General features: G+C 40.0%; 1 protein-coding gene and 1 non-coding gene across 2 annotated transcripts; both read right to left on the bottom strand.

Moving 5' to 3' along the window:
• PIGX (phosphatidylinositol glycan anchor biosynthesis class X) lies at positions 1-22,049 on the bottom strand. The gene is made up of 6 exons (XM_066240980.1): positions 21,804-22,049; positions 17,362-17,425; positions 16,097-16,238; positions 7,517-7,730; positions 5,578-5,678; positions 1-1,109 (listed from the first exon to the last, which is right to left on the bottom strand). The coding sequence occupies exons 1-6, from the start codon at positions 22,036-22,038 to the stop codon at positions 966-968; spliced, it is 900 nt and encodes a 299-aa protein (XP_066097077.1). The 5' UTR covers positions 22,039-22,049; the 3' UTR covers positions 1-965.
• Positions 10,118-10,224, bottom strand: LOC136312354 (U6 spliceosomal RNA). Its single transcript, XR_010726951.1, has one exon. It is a non-coding gene; the product is annotated as a U6 spliceosomal RNA (small nuclear RNA).
• Positions 22,050-22,150: the final 101 nt, after the last annotated feature.

Here is a 22,150-nt window from a genome sequence, read left to right as displayed (position 1 = left end):
TTTATGTACAAGAATAAAACAGTAAAATTAAGTGTCTTGCATATACTAAGAACAGCACAAATTTGTCACAATTAAACTTAATGCAGAAGCTGATGTTAGTATTAAAAATGTAGAAATGTAACACAACTATGTACAGAATGTTGAGACTACAATATATTAACAAACTTTCTGTACATAACAATATTCTGTATTATTTCAAACTTTCTAGCTTAGTTGTGTTTATTAATACAGGACTGTGATTCTAAATCAAGACCTTTTGTTTTTAAAAAATCACCTGAAAATACAAAAAAAGTTTTTTGTAAATGTACAACTTAATAAAATATACTCTTTCTGAACTGTCCCCTGACAAACTCAGTACTAAACCAGAACTAAATCTTAGCACTTAGTTTCATCAAATCTTTTGATAATCATACATTCAAGAGCATCATAAAATATAAAAAGAGAATAAAAATGTTTTAAAATAATCAATCTTCATATTAATGTTTTCTTAGCTGATCTACTTTGATTTTATTTGAAACTCTAAATGACTTCAATATTCTCATAAAATTAACATTTAAATAAACTCATTCATCTAAATTATTTTATTATTTATAATGATTTTCTCAATTTTAGCTTAAATTGAAGTGTTTATATTCAAAAAATGGGGATAATTTGACTATAATATATAAAGTGCTCATTTTTGTAATCCAAGTGAAGATAAAGTCACTTCTCAAAAAATAAATAGTAACATAACAATTAAGTTTCCTCTATTGGCAGTAGATGATTGAAGACTGTCAAAGGTCTACACAACAGAAGACTAAATTTTGGAATTAGTTGAGAATGATTCAAAATTTCCTCTAGTAAACATAACTTTAGCCAAAAATGAAGAAAAAAGACAAAAGTAATGACAATTCTAGAAAAACACTTCTAGTTATAAACAACTAGGTCTTATTTAGGTTTATGGAAAGCACTTAATTGCATAAAACTTATAGGGGGAAACGGCCATATTTGAAAATAGCCACAAGGATCAAAGTAGAACACAGCATGGTAATAAGCAGAGTTACAGAACATACTAAAGAGGTATGTATAGTCAGTCCCACTGGAACCTGTAGAGTCACATTCTTATATACCTATGGGGAGAGATGGATAGAGAAGTTACAGATATAGTAAATGCATGTTCTAAGTGAGACCGCTATTTCTTTATTTTTAATTTTTTTTTTTCTGAAGTTGGAAACGGGGAGGCAGTCAGACAGACTCCCGCATGCGCCCGACCGGGATCCACCTGGCATGCCCACCAGGGGGCAGTGCTCTGCCCATCTGGGGTGTCGCTCTGTTGCGACCAGAGCCATTCTAGCGCCTGAGGCAGAGGCCATGGAGCCATCCTCAGCGCCCAGGCCAACTTTGCTCCAATGGAGCCTTGACTGTGGGAGGGGAAGAGAGAGACAGGGAGGAAGGAGAGGGGGAGGGGTGGAGAAGCAGATGGGTGCTTCTGCTGTATGCCCTGGCCGGGAATCAAACCTGGGACTCCTGCACACCAGGCCGATGCTCTACCACTGAGCAAACCAGCCAGGGCCTATTTTTAACTTTTTTAAAGTATCTTTCAGCCAATGCTACATGTAACATTATGGTTTGAAGGATTTTTGTGAATTGAACAATTCAATTAATGCAATATATCAGACTCAATTCCCACAGTAATTCTTAAATTCTCCTCAGTTCTGACATATAGATGTATTTAAAATTTTTTATTGATTGATTGATTTGAGAGAGAGACAGGAAAAGGGGGAGAGAAAGACAAACATCAATTTATTGTTTCACTTATTTATTCATTCACTGGTTGATTCTTGTATGTGCCCTGATAGGGGATCAAACCCACAACATTGGCATATGGTGACAATGTTCTAACCATCTGAGCTACCTAGCTAGGGCTTGAGCTTGAATATATTCTTTTGAAAAAATGCAAGCTATATCTCAATGTCACCTCTGTAATCAGTGTAAATCTTTACTTCCTCTTACTATATCTCATATTAGAATACAGGAGTCTAAGCTGAAGGCCTAAAGGAAAAATACTAAAACAACGATAAACTAAAGAACCCATTCATTCCTGTTTTGCTGTTTTTCTCCCTAAATAGCTTTATTATTTATTATTTATTTATTTATATTTTTCTGAAGTGAGAAGTGGGGGGAGGCAGACAGACAGACTCCTACATGTGCCTGACCAGGATCCACCCAGCAAGCCCACTAGGGGGCGATGCTCTACCCATCTGGGGCGTTGCTTTGTTGCAGCCGGAGCCATTCTAGCACCTGAGGCAGAGGCCATGGAGTCATCCTCAATGCCCGGGCCAACTTTGCTCCAATGAAGCCTTGGCTGCAGGAGAAGAAGAGAGAGACAGAGAGAAAGGAGAGGGAGGAAGGGTGGAGAAGCAAATAGGCACTTCTCCTGTGTGCCCTGGCTGGGAATCTAACTTGGGACTTCCACACACCAGGTCGATGTTCTACCACGGAGCCAACCGGCCAGGGCCCCTAAATAGCTTTTTAAAGTTTGTTGTCACCTGATCTGTGGTAGTGCAGTGGATAAAGCGTCAACCTGGAACTGAGGTCACTGGTTCAAAACTCTGGGCTTTCTTGGTCAAGGCACATATGGGAGTTGATGCTTCCTACTCCTCCCTAACATATCTCTCTCTCTCTCTCTCTCTCTCTCTCTCTCTCTCTCTCTCTCCTTTTAAAAAATGAATAAACAAAGTATAAAAATATATATATATAAAGTTTGTTGTTGGCCCTAACCAGGTAGCTCTGCTGGTTAGAGCATTTTCCTGATACTCTAATGCTGCAGGTTTGATCACCAGTCAGGGTTCATACGAGAATCAAGCAATGAATACATAAATAAATGGAACAATAAAAATTGATATTTCTCAGACCTGGCAAGTATGCTCAGTGGATAGAGCACTGCCCCAAAATGCAGATGTCCTGGGTTCGAGTCCCAGTCAGGGCACATGTGAGAAGCCATCATCTGCTTTTCTTCCTTTCCCTCCCCCCTTCTTTCTTTCTTCCTCACTCACAGTCAGTGGCTTAATTCATTCAAGCAACAGCCCCAGGCTGGGTGCTGAGGATGGCTCCTTGATTCAGTTGATTTGAGCATCAGTCCCAGATGGGGGTTGCTGGTTGGGTCCCGGTTAGGGTACATGTGGGAATTTGTCTATCTCCCCTCCTCTCACTTAAAAAAAAAAAAAAAAGCAGTATTTTTCTCTCTCTCTCTCCCCCCACCTACCTCTTTCTAATATCAATTTAAAAAAAAATTTAAGTCTGTTGTTCACAAATTACACAAATAAATGTATCCTTTACTGTTAAACATCAAATTAGTTGTGACAATGACTAACAATGCAAAAGTACTCCTATGATCAACTTAGTTTCTATTTTCTATTTGGTTTTAAAGATAAAGGGTTCAATTAGAAAATTGTAGATATTTTATGGTTTAAAAAGAGGTTTTTAGCCTGACCAGGCGGTGGCACAGTGGATAGAGCGTCGGACTGGGATGCAGAGGACCCAGGTTCGAGACCCCGATGTCGCCAGCTTGAGCGCGGGCTCCTCTGGTTTGAGGAAAAGCTCAAACCCAAGGTCGCTGGCTCCAGCAAGGAGCTACTTGGTCTGCTGAAGGTCCGTGGTCAAGGCACGTATGAGAAAGCAATCAATGAACAACTAAGAAGTTGCAACGCGCAATGAAAAACTAATGATTGATGCTTCTCATCTCTCTCCGTTCCTGTCTGTCTGTCCCTGACTATCCCTCTCTCTGACTCACTCTCTGTCTCCGTAAAAAATAAATAAAAAAAGAGGTTTTTAAAAGCATTAAAATTAGGTAATTTAGGAATGTTTTTATTTCGGCTTCTTTTTATAAATACCTGGATTATAATTTCACATACAAAAAATATTATGTTACCAACACAATCTATAACAAAGTGCTACCTGAAAATTACCTTTCAAAAAATGGCATCTTACACTAACAAGCCTTGGTATACATCAGCACCTTAGTAATGGTAACTTATTTTCTGGTTTATATAAACAAGAACTGTAAGACAAAGTAAAGAAAAAAAATAAAACTGCTTATTTTCATCTGTTATTTCAAGTTACATGCTCTTAAAGAGAACTGAATTCAAATTATTTTAATAGGATAATTACTTATTTTATAGCAATACACACTACCAATTTTTAAAATCAATAAATTATAAACAAACATTAATCATACTCTTCATTCACATAAGAAAATTAAATGCAATTCTCCAGATGTACTTTAGAGTTTGAAAAAAATTCAGGTAACATATGTGTGACACTGTGATTTATATAATAAGAAATACATAATTTGGTTTTCATTCCCCTTTCTGGCTCAAAGCTCCCCAAACTGTTGGAATTTCTTAAGCATTAAGAGTAAGCATAGTATCTTTTGTTATGTTGATTAACTAATTTTTGGAAAGCACTTAAGGAGGAGGGCTGGTTGCCAATGAAGCCAACTATAAGATAAGAGAGTTGAAACTTTCTTCTCAGCCTCCAGGAAGAGGAGAGAGGCTGGAAGTGTAAAAAGACTTAACCACTCAAAAGAGAGGAAAGAAGTAGATAGACTATTCTTCTAATCTAAAGAAGATTAGAAGAAAACTGTAGACTTCTTAGACAAAATCAGTTGTTAATGAAGTATTAATACTTACTTAACTTAATAACTAAAAACAAGTTGAGAGGTCAAAACTATAATAATGGCCTGAAACAGCCTAGATATAGATATATAATAGCAATACAACTGTCTAAAAACTATCACAGTTGAAATGATACTACTTTGAGTTTTATTTTCCTTTTGTCATTTGCTTTAGAATACAATGAAGTTAACTAATTTATTTTGTTGTTCAAATGTTAATAAAAAGTTCTAAGTAAAATGAAGTTTTAAGCAGATGGACATACCACTGTTTTTCTTTCCACACCTTTAAAAAGCCTATCAGCCCTGGCCGGTTGGCTCAGTGGTAGAGCGTCGGCCTGGCGTGCAGGAGTCCTGGGTTCAATTCCCAGCCAGGGCACACAGGAGAAGTGCCAATCTGCTTCTCCACCCCCCCCTTTCCTCTCTGTCTCTCTCTTCCTCTCTCTCAGCCAAGGCTTCATTGGAGCAAAGTTTGCCCAGGCGCTGAGGATGGCTCTGTGGCCTCTGCCTCAGGCGCTAGAGTGGCTCTGGTTGCAACAGAGCATCGCCCCCCTGGTGGGCATGCCGGGTGGATCCCGGTCGGCGCATGTGGGAGTCTGTCTGACTGCCTCCCCCTTAACCAACTTCAGAAAAATACAAAAAAACCTAAAAACAAACAAAAAGCCCATCAGCTTGTACTTAAACTATAAACCAATGAAGCATGGGACTAAGACTAAATTGCCAGCCCCCCTCCCCAAATTAAATGAGTCTATGACTCTATATAACCACAGTTGCAATCAGTAGCAAAGAAATAACATTACAAACAAACAATAAACCCCCAGCTTTCTATGGTAGAATATAAAATTCTAATCCCTTAAATGTAGCAGAAACATAAAAAGAATTTTAAATGAAGCAGCATGATTTAAAAACATAAAATACTAACTTACTGATTTATATTTGATATTGTTCCATTGGCAAATATCCTCATTCTTCAAAGCACAAGGAGCTGCCACTTTTGACTGAGCCCAGCATTTCAAAATTGGAAACTCTGAGAAAAAGGAGTAGAAGATCATATCAGAGAACCTGTATCTGGATTGCAGGCAAGCCTAACCTGTCATGTTGCGATATGAGTTTCAATCATTTTAATACACAATGTACATGATTTGGATCCATCTATCACATGCTGTTTTATTCTAACAGCCTGTTCTAAGTGAATGCCTAAGAAATTATAAAATTACAAAAAATGTGCATGACTTCTTAATAAATCCTGTTATACAAGGGCCATATATATATATATATATAAAAATATATATATATATATATTTTTTTTTTTGTCTTCCTGGGTGGGCCCAAATAAAATTTCTAATTTAAACTTTTTCTGAAGTATATCATACATTTAGAATAGTGACAGATACTGAGTATACAGCTCAAAAAATTCCAAGAGTAAACACACCCATATAAAGACGACTCACACCAAAATAACAAATAATACCAGAACCCCAGATGCTTTCTGAGGAGGGGACACTTTTTCAAACTTTTTTTAGAATAAGTCATAGGTACCATTAATAGAAACAGAAAACTAGGTTAGATAGACAAAGCTAACACAGTAGAACACTTTTTTATTTTTTCATAATGAAATACATGACGGCAACAAACATATAAATTAAAAACTTCCTATCTGCCTGTCTTTAGTGATACTGACTTTTGCATACACCTTTTTTTTAAGTGAGAGAAGAGGAGATAGATAGATTCTCACATGCGCCCCAACAGGGATCTACCCCGCAACCCTCATCTGGGGCCAATGCTTGAATCAACCGAGCTATCCTCAGTGCCTGAGACCAACACTAAGACCAATTGAGACACTGGCTGCGAGAGGGGAAGAGAAAGTGAAGAGGGAGAGTGAGGGGGAGAGAAGTAGATGATCGCTTCTCATGTGTGCCCTGATGGGATTGATCCCAGGATGTCTGCATGGCGGGCTGACACTCAATCCATTGAGCCAACCTCCAGGACCTGCAAACATTCTCATCAGCTCAAATTTGGAGACCCAAAGAACCAAAATCTGAAAGAGGTTTCTAAAATTAAAGAAAACTACTGATTCTAGGAAAACTGAAAATGGTGAAAACATAGTGTTTTTAATTTATTCAAATCCACACACAAAAACAGATTATACACAAAACCAAAAACTTACTGATTACATTTATAGCAAAACTAGATGATAAAGTACGCCCCCAAACACCAAATACATGCAAGTGGAAACAAAACACCAAAAGCTACAAATCCTGTAATATCAGCATGAATAGAAAGCAGCAAAGGGCCAATGAGGATTAATGGCTGAGCTTCTACTCATAAAAGAGCACAGTACTACCTATAGTCTTGCCAAAAAAAGCAAACTGGAATCTGATCACACCTCTGGAGCTAGCTGCCAATTTCCAGGAAATAAAGAGAAAGATGAACAACCTAAGTACTATCAACAAAACCCCATCTCTGAGGAAATTTTTAAATGGGCAAGACTAAGCTATAGTGTCTAAGAATGCCCCCTACGTGATAACTGTATAAATATAAGGAAGTGATTAACTATCAGGATAGTGGATTTAGTTTTGGAAGAAAGGAAGAAGCAATGATTGCGACAGAATATATGGAGCTGCTGCTAGGGTGACTGGCAAAGTTCTATTTCTTGACCTGGATGATAGTTACAAGAATATATATATCTTATAATAATTCACTAAACTATATATCTATACAGTTTTTCTATATCTATGCTTTATTTTACAATCAAAAAGTTAAAAAAAATAAAAAGAAACATGCCTTTATTATCTCTTGATTTCAGACTTGCCACCATACCTTTATTTTTATTTTCAACCCTCAGAAAAGACATGCAACCCTCACCTTGGTCACAATACATTAATAAGTCAGGGTTATTGACCATGACAAAGGTTTCTCCATCTTTACTATGTGGCTGATGATAGCGATAGTGCACAGGCAAAAAAGCTTGGAAACAATCAATGCACTGTGAATCTTGTCTGGCATAAACGAGAACTTCAGACTCCTTGGACAGATAGTTGGGAGCTTCTATATTAAAATCTTCTGAAACCATCACTGCCTGTCAAAAAGAAAACAAATATATATCCAAGAAAAAAAATGAATAAAGATTTAAAATACAAAAATAAACCAGAAGACTGCTATACAGATGAAATGTCAAATTCACCCCGCTTAGGAACAATTTCTATTCCCCTCTATCCTCAATTTTAAGAAAACACAAGATGTGACCTGTGTTTAATAAGTTTGTCTAATAAAAGTAAACTGAGGAGATTATACTGAGGTGTGAAATTTTCTTATAATAAAATTATTTCTGTGTAATTTCCTTATCAACCTTTGTTTAGGTGATAAAATAGGTACCAAGAAAAGAGAAATTGTGTGAATAAATGTAGCATTGTTCAATAAATATAAAAACTATGACAAAAAACAGTTAACCCAGTAATGGGTTAAAATGATGGGTATTATTCTGGATCGGTATCATTCTGGTAATTCCCTGTTCTTCAGAGAAGTAATATGGTCGTGAGATAGAGCACTGCAGTCAGGAAGTCAAAACAAAGGTCAGCACTCCTTCTATACTGGGTATAAGAAGGTAATGGAAAAAGTGGTAAATGATTCCTTAAAAAAATATAGTAAGACCATTTAAAAATAAGTATTCTATACCCAAAGTAAAAATGCACCTGTCAGAGAAATTAGTACTAAATTATAATATGCACATGGATATTTATTACATATGTATCCATATATGCATACATATTGTTATATGAAAAGCATACATATACACTTAAACAGCCATTATATACATAGTATCTGTGTGTGTGTTTGTATATGGATGTATTCACACACAGAACTAGACTCTATCTATGCAAAGCCCTGACATACCTCAGAGAAATAAACCAGCACTAATTTCTTCCCATCACAGCAAGAATCCTAATTCTATTTGACAACGACACCAAGTGCTATATTTTTACACATGTTGTTGACAAAGGTCAAGGAATTATATAATCTTATGAGTCATAAGAAAACTCATAGGTGATCAAATTAAACCACCACCCGGACGAAGATAGTTTTCAAGTACCCAGCCACTGTTGGATTAATTTCAATAACAATCATTTCATTTTATCTATTGTTAAAAGGTTACTCCTTTTCTATGATAAGAACCTTGATGCTCTGGTCTAAAACATTCACCAATTGTTCTTTCTTCCAATATCTGTGATAAATTTGTTCCTTATTTCACTGAGTCCTCAAACATCAAAGGTCATTCTCAATCATGCTGACTCCACTATGTTTTCTCCTTCCCAAAGAAATATTCATAGTTCTCTCTGTTTCTCATAACACAGTTTCCAAATCATTAACTGTATTAGTTGCCTTTGGAAATACTCAGGAACTATTGTAGCAAAATCACTTTCTTTAGCAAAAAATTGCATTAGCTTTCCAGCAGCCTTATTTCAGTGTGACATCTATCAATAGTTATCTAACTATAAATATATATATTTTTTTAAGTGAGAGGAGGGGAGATAGTAAGGCAGACTCACACATGCACCCTAACAGAGATCCACCCAGCAACTCTATCTGGGGATGATGCCTAGTACTCGAGTCTGATGCACTCCAACCAAGCTATCCTCAGCTCCCAGGGTGATGCAAATCACTGGCTGCAGGAGGGGAAGAGGGAGAGAAAGAAGAGAGGGAAGGGGGGAGTAGCAGATGGATGCTTCTCCTGTGTGCCCTAACTGGGAACTGAACCCAGGACATCCATACATGGAGCTGATGCTCTGTTCACTGAGCCACTGGCCAGGGCTGCTATAGATACATTCTCTTTTTTTTCTTCTTCTTTTTTTTTTTTTAATTTAGTGAGAGGAGCCTGACCTGTGGTGGCGCGGTGGATAAAGCGTCGACCTGCAATGCTGAGGTCCCCGGTTCAAAACCCCGCCGGGGTCGCGACCCACAGGTTGAGAACCGCTGAACTAAAGTAAAGCAACTATGAGTTGATACTTCTTGTTTCCCCTCCCTCACTCTCCTCTCTCTGTAAACTCAATAAATAAAATCTTAAAAAAATTTTTTTAGCCCTGGCCGGTTGGCTCAGCGGTAGAGCGTCGGTCTGGCGTGCGGGGGACCGGGGTTTGATTCCGGCCAGGGCACATAGGAGAAGCGCCCATCTGCTTCTCCACCTCCCCCCCTCCTCGTTCCTCTCCGTCTCTCTCTTCCCCTCCCGCAGCCAAGTCAAGGCTCCATTGGAGCAAAGATGGCCCGGGCACTGGGGATGGCTCCTTGGCCACTGCCCCAGGTGCTGGAGTGGCTCTGGTCGCGGCAGAGCATCGCCCCCTGGTGGGCAGAGCGTTGCCCCTGGTGGGCGTGCCGGGTGGATCCCAGTCGGGCGCATGCGGGAGTCTGTCTGACTGTCTCTCCCCGTTTCCAGCTTCAGAAAAAAAAAAAAAAATTAAATAAAAAAAAAATAAAACTATGGAATGCTTCACAAATTTGCATTTTATCCTTGCACTGGGGCCATGCTATTCTTGACTGTATCATTCTAATTTTTGCATATGTGCTGATGAAGCAAGCACAAGGATAATTTTTTTAGTAAACTTCAGCAGAGACCCAAATTCTTTTTTTTTTTTTAGCGAGAGACAGAGAGAGACTTCAGTTCATAGTTGTGGTGCTTTAGTTGTTAATTGATTGCTTCTCATACGTGCCTTGACCTGGGGGCTCTAGCCAAGCAAGTGACCCCTTGCTCAAGCCAGTGACCTTGGGCTTCAAGCCAGCAACCTTGGGCTCAAGCCAGTAACCACAGGATCATGTTGATTATCCCACGCTCAAACTGGTGGGCCTGCACTCAAGCTGGCAGACCTCAGGTTTGGAACCTGGTCAATGCTCTATCCACCACTGGTCAGGCTCAAATACATTTTAAATCAAGATCAATTAAGAACTAACAGACGTTGATCCACAGACTACAATTTGCGATCTTGAAGCTGACTTAGGCGTTTCAGTTATGAGTTTCTTTGAAAATTCGTCACAATAGGGAAAAAGAAAGTGTACAGGTTGGTAGACCAACTAACAGAGGATCAAAAATTCAAACAGTAGAGGTATGGATATCATGCTATATTTAAAACAAAAAAAAATTTTTTTGGAGATTATAGCCTGACAATCAAAACTGATCTGGACAATCACTGGATGCGGGAAAATCTCCCAAACGTGCCAAAACCATCAATGCAATCTACAAAAGTACAGTGACTTACATGGTGATCTGCAGGAGTCATAATACATCTCATTTTCACTACAGATAAAACAGCAATAGCATGTTTCAAGAAATTGAAATTATGCTTCAAAAATTTATCCTAAAGCACATGCACTGATTAACAGACATGGACTGATACCTTCTCATAACAAGACTCTACTACATGTGCCACAAATTGACCATAGCAAAGTTAAATAAATTAAGCAATTTATGAAAGTGCTATAATAATAACAACACTTCCAAGATCTTTCTCTCATTAACTGGAGCTCTAAAAAAAATCGCCAGTCTAATGGAAGGTGGCACAGTGGACAGGGTGTTGACCCAGAATGCTGAGGTCACTGGCTTGAGTGTGGGATCACTGACATGATTCTAAGGTGGCTGGCTTGAGCAAGGGGTCACTGGATCAGCTTGAGCCCCCCTCCCCCTATCAAGGCATCTACGAGAAGCAATCAATGAACAACTAAAGTGAGGCAACTACGGGTTGATGCTTCTCTTTCTCTCTCCTCCTTCTCTCTCTCTCCCGTCCTCTCTCTAAAAACTCAATTAAAAAAACAATTAAAACATAGTAATTGTGCCTTTGAACAACTTATGCATAAATCTAAAAATGCAAAACTATAAAAATGAAATATATAATACTTTTCTGACACTGAGATGTTCATTCTTGGATGTTGATTTCAAGTGAGAGAATATATATCTGGTTCCTGTTCTCCAAGTTGGCTCTGATAGAAATTCTAATTCTACATATTTTGATTGAATAAAACTTATGATTTCAAAGATATGACATTTCTATTTTGACCTATAAGACAGCAATTTCATACATTTCAATCTAATATAATGCAGTTTTCAAAGAATGTGAGAGAGTTTGATTAAATGTATCTAATAAAACTACCTAAAAAAGAAATAAGGTTGCTCACACACCATCACAAGTTCTTTATAAAACATTTTGTTGCCATATCACCCATTTGACTTAGACCCATTGTTCAGTTTGCTGCAGCCAAAAATTTTATATTATAGAACAGAGTGAAGATCTCAAACGAGGCCCTGGCCAGGGAGCTCATTTGGTTCGAGTGTCATCCCTTTTATGCCAAAGTTGCAGATTGGATCACTGGTCAGGGTACATATAAGAAACAACTAATAAATGTATAAACAAGCGGAACAACAAATCGATCTCTCTCTCAAACCAAAAAATTAAAAAAAATTGTTTTAAATCTCAGTCCTGACCTGTGGTGGCACAGTAGAGAATGCATCAACCTGGAATGCTCACATCGCCAGTTCAAAATCCTGGGCTTGCCTGGTCAAGGCACATATGAGAGTTGATGCTTCCTGCTTCTCCTCCCTTCTCTCTCCCCCCTCCCACTCTCTCTATTTCTCTCTCTCTCCTTTCTAAAAATGAATAAAATCTAAAAGAAAAAGAAAAATTTTAAAATATCTCGAACTAAAGATATAAATATCAATCATTCCCTACATATAAATTCCCTTCCTTTCCGTTAAATTAATTATATAATACCACTTCTCATGACAAAGTTTCTCTACACAAGAATTGGGTCCCAGTCTCAACTCAGTGAGGCAGCAGGAAATAGGATCTAATAGATCAAGATATCGGCTTTCAATGATCTATGTCACAATAAGATTTATCTTTCTAAAATTTTCTAAAATAAAGAGGAAATTAATTTAAAAGGCTTATAATTTGGGATTAAAAGATTAGGAAGCAAAAAAAAAAATCAAGAAAAAGAGAAATTTGTCAATCTATAGTGGTACCCTTTACCCACTCCATTTTCTTGGAGTGGGTCAACCTACATAGCCTGACCTGTGGTGGTGCAGTGAATAAAGCATCAACCTGGAATGCTGACGTCGTCAGTTCAAAGCCCTGGGCTAGCCTGGTCAAGGCACATATAAGAAGCAGCTACTATGAGTTGATGCTTCCTGTTCCTGTCCTCTTCCTTTTCTCTCTCTGTCCTCTTTCTAAAAACATCAATAAATAAAACCATTAAAAAAACAAAACCATGCCTGATCAGGCGGTGGCGCAGTGGATAGAGCGTTGGACTGGGATGCGGAAGACCCAGGTTCGAGACCCCGAGGTTGCCAGCTTGAGTGCGGGCTCATCTGGTTTGAGCAAAAGCTCACCAGCTTGAGCCCAAGGTCGCTGGCTCAAGCAAGGGGTTACTCGGTCTGCTGAAGGCCCATGGTCAAGGCACATAAGAGAAAGCAATCAATGAACAACTAAGGCGTTGCAACGTGCAACGAAAAACTAATGATTGATGCTTCTCATCTCTCTGTTACTGTCTGTCTGTCCCTGTCTATCCCTCTCTCTGACTCTCTGTCTCTGTAAAAAAAAACAAAAAAAAAACAAAACAAAAAACAAAACCAAAAAAAAACCCTTTCCTTTAAAAAATAAAAAAAAGTTGTTGCCCTGGCCATTTGGCTCAATGTTAGAGCATTGGCCAGGTGTGTGGAAGTCCTGGGTTCGATTCCTGATCAGGGCACACAGGAGAAGTGACCATCTGCTTCTCCACACCTCCCCTTTCTCTCTCTCTCTCTCTCTCTCTCTCTCTCTCTCTCTCTCTTCCTCTGTTCCCTTCTATGGCTTCTTGAGCAAGTTGGCCCTGGGTGCTGAGGATGGCTCCATGGCCTCACTTCAGGTGCTAAAATAGCTCAGTTGCTGAGCAACAAAGCAGAAGCCGCAGATGGACAGAGCATCGCCCTCTAGTGGGCTTGCCAGGTGGATCCTCATCCAGGCACATGTGGGAGTCTGTCTCTGCCTCCCCACCTCTCAATTAATTAAGTCAACTACATATACTCCAATCTCATCCTAACCAAAGCTGTGTGAATGACCTTTTTCTGGGTACTTCAATGTAAAAAATTCCATTTTCTTAAAATGTGGTAAACAATTTTATTTAGTAGATTTAAATATGATTCCAACACGTGTCACTATATGCCAAAACAGCATTTACATTTAACACCTATTATTTGAAATTTCAAAAACCTCTTTAAGAATTCATGACTCAGTGAAGAAAAGAAACATGAGGAAAAAAGCAATGAGGTCTTTCCACATATGTATATGTATCTAAATTGCCATATATGTGAACATGTGTATTAAAACTACATATATACACAGGCCCTGCCGGTTGGCTCAGTGGTAGAGTGTTGGCCTGGCGTGCAGGAGTCCTGGGTTCGATTCCCGGCCAGGGCACACAGGAGAAGTGCCCATCTGCTTCTCCACCCCTCCCCCTCTCTTTCCTCTCTGTCTCTCTCTTCCCCTACCACAGCCAAGGCTCCACTGGAGCAAAGTTGGCCAGGGTGCTGAAGATGGCTCTATGGCCTCTGCCTCAGGCGCTAGAATGGCTCTGGTTGCAACAGAGCGACACCCCAGATGGGCAGAGCATCGCCCCCTGGTGGGCATGCCGGTGGATCCCGGTCGGGCGCATGCAGGTGTCTGTCTGACTGCCTCCCTGTTTCCAATTTCAGAAAAATACCCCCCCCCAAAAAAACCCCTGCATATATACACAAAAAACAGAGCACAGGAAAAAATTGGTGACTGGGGATTAAGAGAGGTAGAAGCTTATATTTTTATACCTTCTAAATTTTGAACCATAAGAATGTAACTACCTATTCAAAAAGAAATTTAAATAAATAAAATGGGTGAAGAATTGCCAATTTATGTCTAATTGGCAATTAGACATAAATTGCCATCAGGAATGACTCCAAGTGTATCTGTTTTGTTTATTTAAGTTCACATATAGATTATATTTTTATGAATTAAGACAGTGTTTCCCAAAATTTCTTTCTTTTCTTTTTTTTTAAGTGAGAGGAGGAGAGATAGACTCCTGCATATGCCCTGACTAGATCCACCCAGCAACCCCCATCTGGGGCCAATGCTGGAAAACCAAGCTATTTTTGGTGCCTGACATGGAGGTTTTACAGAGCCATCTCAGCACCAGTGGCCAACTTGTTGAACTACTCAAGCCATGGTTGCAAGAGAGGAAGAGAGAGAAAGAGAGAGAAAAGGGAGGGGGAGGGGTGGAGAAGCAGATGGTCACTTCTGTGCACCCTGGCCAGGAATTGAACATGGGACATCCACATGCTGGGCCAATGCTCTACCATTGAGCCTACTGGCCAGGGCCCCAACATTTCTTAAAAGGAATCACCTGTGAGTCTTTAAAAGATTTTGAGGTCCAGCCCTGGCCAGTTGGCTCAGTGGTAGAGCGTCGGCCTGGCGTGCAGAAGTCCCGGGTTCGATTCCTGGCCAGGGCACATAGGAGAGGCACCCATCTGCTTCTCCACCCCCCCGTCCTTCCTCTCTGTCTCTCTTTTCCCCTCCCACAGCCAAGGCTCCATTGGAGCAAAGATGGCCCGGGCACTGGGGATGGCTCCTTGGCCTCTGCCCCAGGCGCTAGAGTGGCTCTGGTCGCGGCAGAGCGACACCCCGGAGGGGCAGAGCATCGCCCCCTGGTGGGCAGAGCGTCGCCCCTGGTGGGCGTGCCAGGTAGATCCCGGTCGGGTGCATGCGGGAGTCTGTCTGACTGTCTTTCCCCGTTTCCAGCTTCAGAAAAATACAAAAAAAATAAAAAAATAAAAATAAATAAATAAATAAATAAATAAGGAAGACATCTGGCATATAGAGATCCAATATTAATTTCCTTTCCTCCCATACTTAAATTATACAGATGTTGAAGTATGCCTCTCTAATTTAACAAAGTTACTGTTGAAGCAGTATTTATTAATTGTTAAACACATACAATTTTCATAGTCACTACACTAGGAATCATCCTGCCAAAAAGCATTTAACTAGCTCAGTTTAATTGGCTTACTACTGACAAGTATGACAAGTATTACCCACTTGTTAAAGAATAATCCTATACTATCTAAAAATGTTACTTTATATACTTTTACAAAATGAATAAAAAATACTACAATGTTTACTTGCACAGTATTTTGCCTTAATCCAAGAAATAGCATCCCTAAAAAATTTCTCCCTGCCTGACCTGTGGTGGCGCAGTGGATAAAGTGTCGACCTGGAAACACTGAGGTCGCCAGTTGGAAACCCTGGGCTTGCCTGGTCAAGGCACATATGGGAGTTGATGCTTCCTGCTCCTCCTTTCTGTCTGTCTGTCTCTCTGTCTCTCTCTCTCTAAAATGAATAAATAAAAAATATTAAAAAAAAAATTTCTCCCTCTCAAAACAAAATCTTCTAATAGTTGTACCTCTGTTATGTTTTTCTCTCGCAATGAAGCCAACTCATATGGATCCACAAAAAGTCCTGTCGGGATGTACTGTTTAATTAAGAGTCGGCAGGTCTGTAATTCTTCAATGCTTTCTCCTAATTTCACTTTTATTAAAAGATCTCTGTAAGATAAATATGTTTACAGTAAATCTCTTCAATTGTTATGAGATAGCATAACATTACATTCAAATTAGTAGAAACACTGTATTTCAAAGATTATAAAGACGATTATAAAGTCAAATGAAATATTTATATCATGTCTGAACCAACCATTAGATCTTTCACAAATTCATGTCAGAAGCCATAGGATTATATCAGTGCAGTCATTTTCAACTGGCATGCCACAAGAGGTAAACCAATATTCTGCAGAATTTTTTTTTTTTTGGTGTTGCAGAATTTTTAAACATGTACTACTTAACTATTTAGTCAGGGGCACTGACCTCTTTTCCCTTAGATTGTCAAATATAAAAATGACAACAGTTAACATAATAGCTGTCCAGTGTGAATGAATCAAAATTATACCTATTTTTTTTTGTCAGATCAGCAAAAAATATTTTTTGGCATGCCACAAAATTTTAGCAATTAGTTTATGTGTGACAAGAGGTGGAAAAGGTTGAAATTGCTGAAAAGTGAAAAACTGGTGAAAAAGGTGAAAATAGACAGGTGCTCTCCCTTCCCAGAGCAAGCCCGTGCCTTTCCCTTCTCCCTTCCCTTTTTCTAGCCCCACAGGTGTGTATCTCCTAAACTGTAAGGGTCTCAGGAGACTTGCAACCAGGGGAGCAGAGGGCAGCGGCAGCATGTTCCAGGCTAATTCCTTGAACTTGTCTCCAAGGCCACTTTTTCTCTGACTTCCCAGTGAGCCAAAGCTGCCTCATCCAGGCTCTCCTGTTGCTTCTTCTATTCTAGACCTGTCCTTGTTTCACTGTCCTCAGCTTTAATAAACTTATAAAAAGAAAAATAAACAAACAAAACAAAGACAAAGATCAATGAAATGGGATACAGTCCAAAAATATACATACACATATTTTCAATAAAGGTGCCGATATAATTTGATGGGGAAAGAATAATCTTTTCAAAAAATGGTATTGAAACAACTGGCTAGCTATATAGAAAAAAATCTGTCACATCTAACTGGAAGAAAGCAAGTGATTTTTTTTCCATTTATCCATTTTCAACTATTGATTTTTTGCCCTAAATTATATAAAACAGTACTGTGATACAAGTAGAAATCATTAGGCAACTTACCTATGGAAACCATCTTTCAAAACTTCTTGCCACAAAATAATTTCAGGACAAGTGGCGCTTATGTCTATAAAAACCAAAAGATTTTTAAAAAATAAAACAAGCACTCAGTGAAGGAATAGTTAAGTAATTAGGAAAATCATTGTTTTAATAAGCTTTACTTACCTGGAAAATCTAACCAACTTAAAAGTAAAACAAGCCTGACCAGGTGGTGGAGCAGTGGATGGAGTGTTGGACTTGGATGCGGAGGACCCAGGTTTGAAACCCTGAAGTCGCTGGCTTGAGCGTGGGCTCACTAGCTTGAGCCCAAAGGTCGCAGACTTGAAGTCCAAGTTCTCTGGCTTGAGCCCAAGGTCACTGGTTTGAGCCTGAAGTCGCTAGCTTAAGCAGGGAGTCACTTGCTCTGCTGTAGCTCCACCTCCCACATCAAGGTACATATGAGAAAGCAATCACTGAACAACTAAGGAGCTGCCACGATGAATTGATACTTCTCATCTCTCTCCCTTCCTGTCTGTCTGTCCCTATCTGTCCCTCCCTCTCTTTGTAAAAAAAAAAAGTAAAACAAAAACTTTTAAAACTTAAGCAAGTTGAGGTAAATATAAATCTAGTATCGCATGGGGGTTAAGAACACTGACTTTGGAATTAGATTGCTTATCAGAAACAAGTCTGTCACTTAACAGCTGTGTGACTTTGGTCAAGATAGTTTATTGCTCTGCTAGCTATCAAAAGAACTTAATATACGTCGAAGTATTTATAACAGGTCCTACTACATAGTGCTATTTTAAGTATTTGTTATTAATATTACTTCATTCAGGTGACCCCAGGACATCAAAAAGAACAGAATGGCTAAAAAATAACCAGAAAATCTCAGTTTGAATCCCAGCTCTCTGAAACTGTGTATCAGATACATATTGGAAATTTTTGTATTCTAAGACAGTACATTATGCCTACTAGAGATGTTGGGAGAGTTTAAAAAACAAAACAGCCTGACCAGGCGGTGGCGCAGTGGATAGAGCATAGAACTGGGACGCAGAGGACCCAGGTTCGAAACCCCGAGGTTGCCGGCTTGAGCGCGGGCTCATCTGGTTTGAGCAAGGCTCACCAGCTTGAGCCCAAGGTCACTGGCTCGAGCAAGGGGTCACTTGGTCTGTTGTAGCCCCCCCCCCCCCCGTCAAGGCACATATGAGGAAGCAATCAATGAACAATTAAGGAGCTACAACAAAGAATTGATGCTTCTCATCTCTCCCTTCCTGTCTGTCTGTCCCTCTCTCTGTCTCTGTCTCTGTCACAAAAAATAAAAAAAAAAGTGAAATCTTTTCAAAGAGTTCCTTTATAAATAACCAGAAATCTCACTATACAGACTCCATACAGAATTTGGACACTAAAACTATTACTTAATGGCAGCATCATAAAATTAAAAATTTGATTACTAATGATCAGATTACCTCACTATACAATTTTACTCGATTTTCAAAAGCTGGCAGTGTGTAGGAAGAACATTAAAGCAAACACACAGAAAACCTTATTGTATTCTATGTTGCTAAGTCTATTAGATATAGTCCTGAAAAGATGTATTTTTAAAAAATGACATGGAGATGAAAACATTTTAAATATATGAAGGAAGGGAAAAGGTATGGAAAAATATCATTTATTAACTGATATCTATAGGATAGATCCTCTACATGGGGCTTTCACATTAGTTTTAACTTTCACAACCTAGCAAAACAGGCAGGCAAAATTACTGCCATTTTGTACAAAGGAAGAAACTCTGACTTGTAAACAGTTACTAACTGGCTCTGGGTCTTACAAATAAGTTACTGATTAGAAGTAAGATTTGCCTGAACTTTTTTTTTTTAATTTACTGATTTTTAAGAGAGAGAGAGAAGGGAGAAAGACAGAGAGAAAAAGAGAGAAAGCAAAATATCAACTTCTTGTTCCACTTATTCATGCCATCTAATTGGCTGATTCATGTATTGTATAATAAATATGTATTTTCCGACAGCTTTAGGCGACCCCTGTGTTTTGGTCGTTCGACCCCCACCGGGGTCGCGACCCACAGGTTGAGAACCTCTGCCTTAGAGGGAATCGAACCAACAACCTTGGCATATCCAACTGAGCTCTAACCAACTGAGTTACCCAGCCAGGGCCTCGACTTTTTTTAATAAATTGATTTTATAGAGAAGAAGGGGAAGGGGGCAGGAAGAGAGAAGGAAACATTGATTTGTTGTTCCACTTACTTGGTTGATTCTTGAATGTGCCCTGACTGAGGACTGAACCCACAACCTTGGCATATCTGGACGATGATCACCAACTGAGCTACTGGCTAGCGTAGTTTGCTCGACTCTGAAAGTCTCAGATATTTTCACTCTCCTAGCTACTTAAAGAAAGCTGTTTGGGGAAAGCATATATAATCTTTTCCCAAACAAATAACTTAGGTTATTTCTTGTACAAATCCAGATGTTTCTTTATCATGTTTAATTTTAATGGGTGTAGAGTGAAGAGTAAGAGTTTTAAAATACCAATATATTAAGTTAGAAATAAAAGGTCAGCTCTGGCCGGATAGCTCAGTTGGTTAAAGTGTCCTCCTCAAAGTTTCAGTTCAACAACAACCCCCCCACACACACGCACACACACAGGGGAAGCAACCAATGAATGCACAACTAAGTGCAACAAGTGAGTGGTTTTCTCTCTCTCTCTCCCTTCCTCTCTCTGTCTCTCTAAATTGAAAAAGAAAAGAAAAAAGAATCAACCAAAAAGTACATAAGTGGGGCAACAAATCAATGTTCCTCTCTATCTCTCTAAAATCAATCAATAAATTAGTTTTTAAAAGATTAGATTAGCCTGACCTGTGGTAGCGCAGTGGATAAAGCGTCGACCTGGAATGCCAAGGTCGCCGGTTTGAAACCCTGGGCTTGCCCAGTCAAGGCACATATGGGAGTTGCTGTTTCCTGCCCCCCCTTTTCTAAAATGAATAAACAAAATCTTTTAAAAAACTAAAAAAAAAAAAGTCAGATTAATAGCTTTAAATTTTATTAGGATATACACTAGAGAGTAGTAAATCACATTCATCTTGGGATGGTGAAAACGTTAATTTACAAACAGTATAGCAAATATTAGACAATTTATGATTTTTAAAGCAAAAGTACCATTTTCAAAACGAGTATGTTGCATCTGAATTCATCTTCTATTTTTTTCTCTTAAGTATTATTCCTTTATTTGGTTATTGTGTCTGTAGAAATTGACCCCTTCTTAATAATAAAATGCCAATGCAGAAAGAGTCTTTAGAAATCACAAAGTCCAGTTGTTTAAAAATCTTTTGGCCCTGGCCACTTGGCTCAGTGGTAGAGCATTCGCCCAGCATGTGGAAGTCCAGTTAGATTCCGGTCAGGGCACAAAGGAGAAGCCACCACCTGCTTCTCCAATCTCTCCCTTCTCTCTTTCTATCTCTTTCTTCCCCTCCTGCTCCACTGGAGCAAGTTGGCCCGGGCGCTGAGGATGGCACCATGGCCTCGTCTCAGGCGCTAAAATGGCTTAGGTTGAAACAGAGCCATGCCCCATACCCGCAGCACAAGCCCCCTAGTGGGCTTGCCGAGTGGATCCCGGTGGGTTGCATGCGGGAGTCTGTCTCTCTACCTCCCCGCTTCTCGCCTAAGAAAAATACAAAATTAATAAATAAAAATAAAAATATTTTGGCCTCGTAATCTTTTCATCATATAAATTTGTAAACCTAATATGAAAACATACAAAAGCAGGACTGCATTGATCGATAGATACTAGATTAATATCCTCATTTTCCAGATGGAGTAACTTAACGTGGTTTGTCCTGACTTTCCTTTCCCTGTCAAACATTATCGCTTTATCTAATTACCACTGCAAGAATCCGTCCCCCGCATCACCATCATCAACACACTAAAAGTTCCACAAGGGTTAGATTAGGGTCGTGTTTTTAGCTCAGCCCAAGGACTGGGGCCCAAAGAAATGAAACACCTCGCTTGCCTAGACAGGAGTCATGAAGAACCCCAACCAGCCCAATCCAGTCTATCATCAAAGTGTTAGTAATACAAAACTAATCTTTCTCTTCTTCCCACGCCCACAGTCTATTCTGGATTGGGAGTCTCACAGGGCAACGAGGCCCTGCCGGCGCCTTGGTGGTTAGAAGCTTCATGCATCCCAATTCGCCTCCCGGCTGTACATCTTTCACAATATTTGAGTAATAGTCTGGCCAGTTGTGCCTCGGAACAACAAAGCCCAACTCTGCAGAGGAGAGGCACAGGCCTTCGTTTTTACCTCCGCCAGTTCACCCTACAGTTGTAGGGCGGCGCCCCACGGCTCAAAGAAGTACCTTTGTCAACAGTGAATAGAGAGGACCCGGGAGTCCGAGCTGCCGCCCAGCCCCTCGGCCCTCGAATCCCGCCCCTCCCTTGCAGCCACGCCCCTCCCTTTACCCGCGGCGGACGTGCAGGTGAGCCCGAGGAGCAGCCAGGCCACCACTCGGACGACCGCGACCACGGCCGGGGCAGCCAGGACGCCGGAGAAGAGCGCGCCTGGATGAAATGCCGACAGAGGAGCCCGCGGACGCTTCACGCCGCTCCTACAGCGCGCCGCCACGGAGTTAGTGACTGGGACCGAAGCCTCGGGGTGCGCATTGCGCATGCCTCGGGTCCTGTCGTTCACAACCATTAGCCGCAGCCCCTCGAAAGTTCCGGGGTCCGGGGGCGGGGGAGCCGTCCAGGCTCTTGATTCGCTCCCTCGCTGCCCCGCCCCTTGCTGTTCTGTTCGTGGGCGGGGCGAG

Source organism: Saccopteryx bilineata, chromosome 8, assembly GCF_036850765.1.
Source record: "Saccopteryx bilineata isolate mSacBil1 chromosome 8, mSacBil1_pri_phased_curated, whole genome shotgun sequence".
Lineage (NCBI taxonomy): Eukaryota > Metazoa > Chordata > Mammalia > Chiroptera > Emballonuridae > Saccopteryx > Saccopteryx bilineata.
The sequence above is the reverse complement of the archived record's forward strand: the minus strand, read 5'-3'. Positions and strand labels throughout refer to the sequence as shown.

Bases quoted from the DNA above. Each gene is read 5' to 3' on its own strand.
- PIGX (XM_066240980.1), bottom strand. From the start codon at position 22,038: ATGGTTGTGAACGACAGGACCCGAGGCATGCGCAATGCGCACCCCGAG. The intron at 16,239-17,361 runs GTAAGTTGCCTA...TTTATCTTACAG, and splicing joins TTGAAAGATGGTTTCCATAG to AGATCTTTTAATAAAAGTGA. The intron at 1,110-5,577 runs GTAAGTTAGTAT...CTCTCCCCATAG, and splicing joins ACAATATCAAATATAAATCA to GTATATAAGAATGTGACTCT.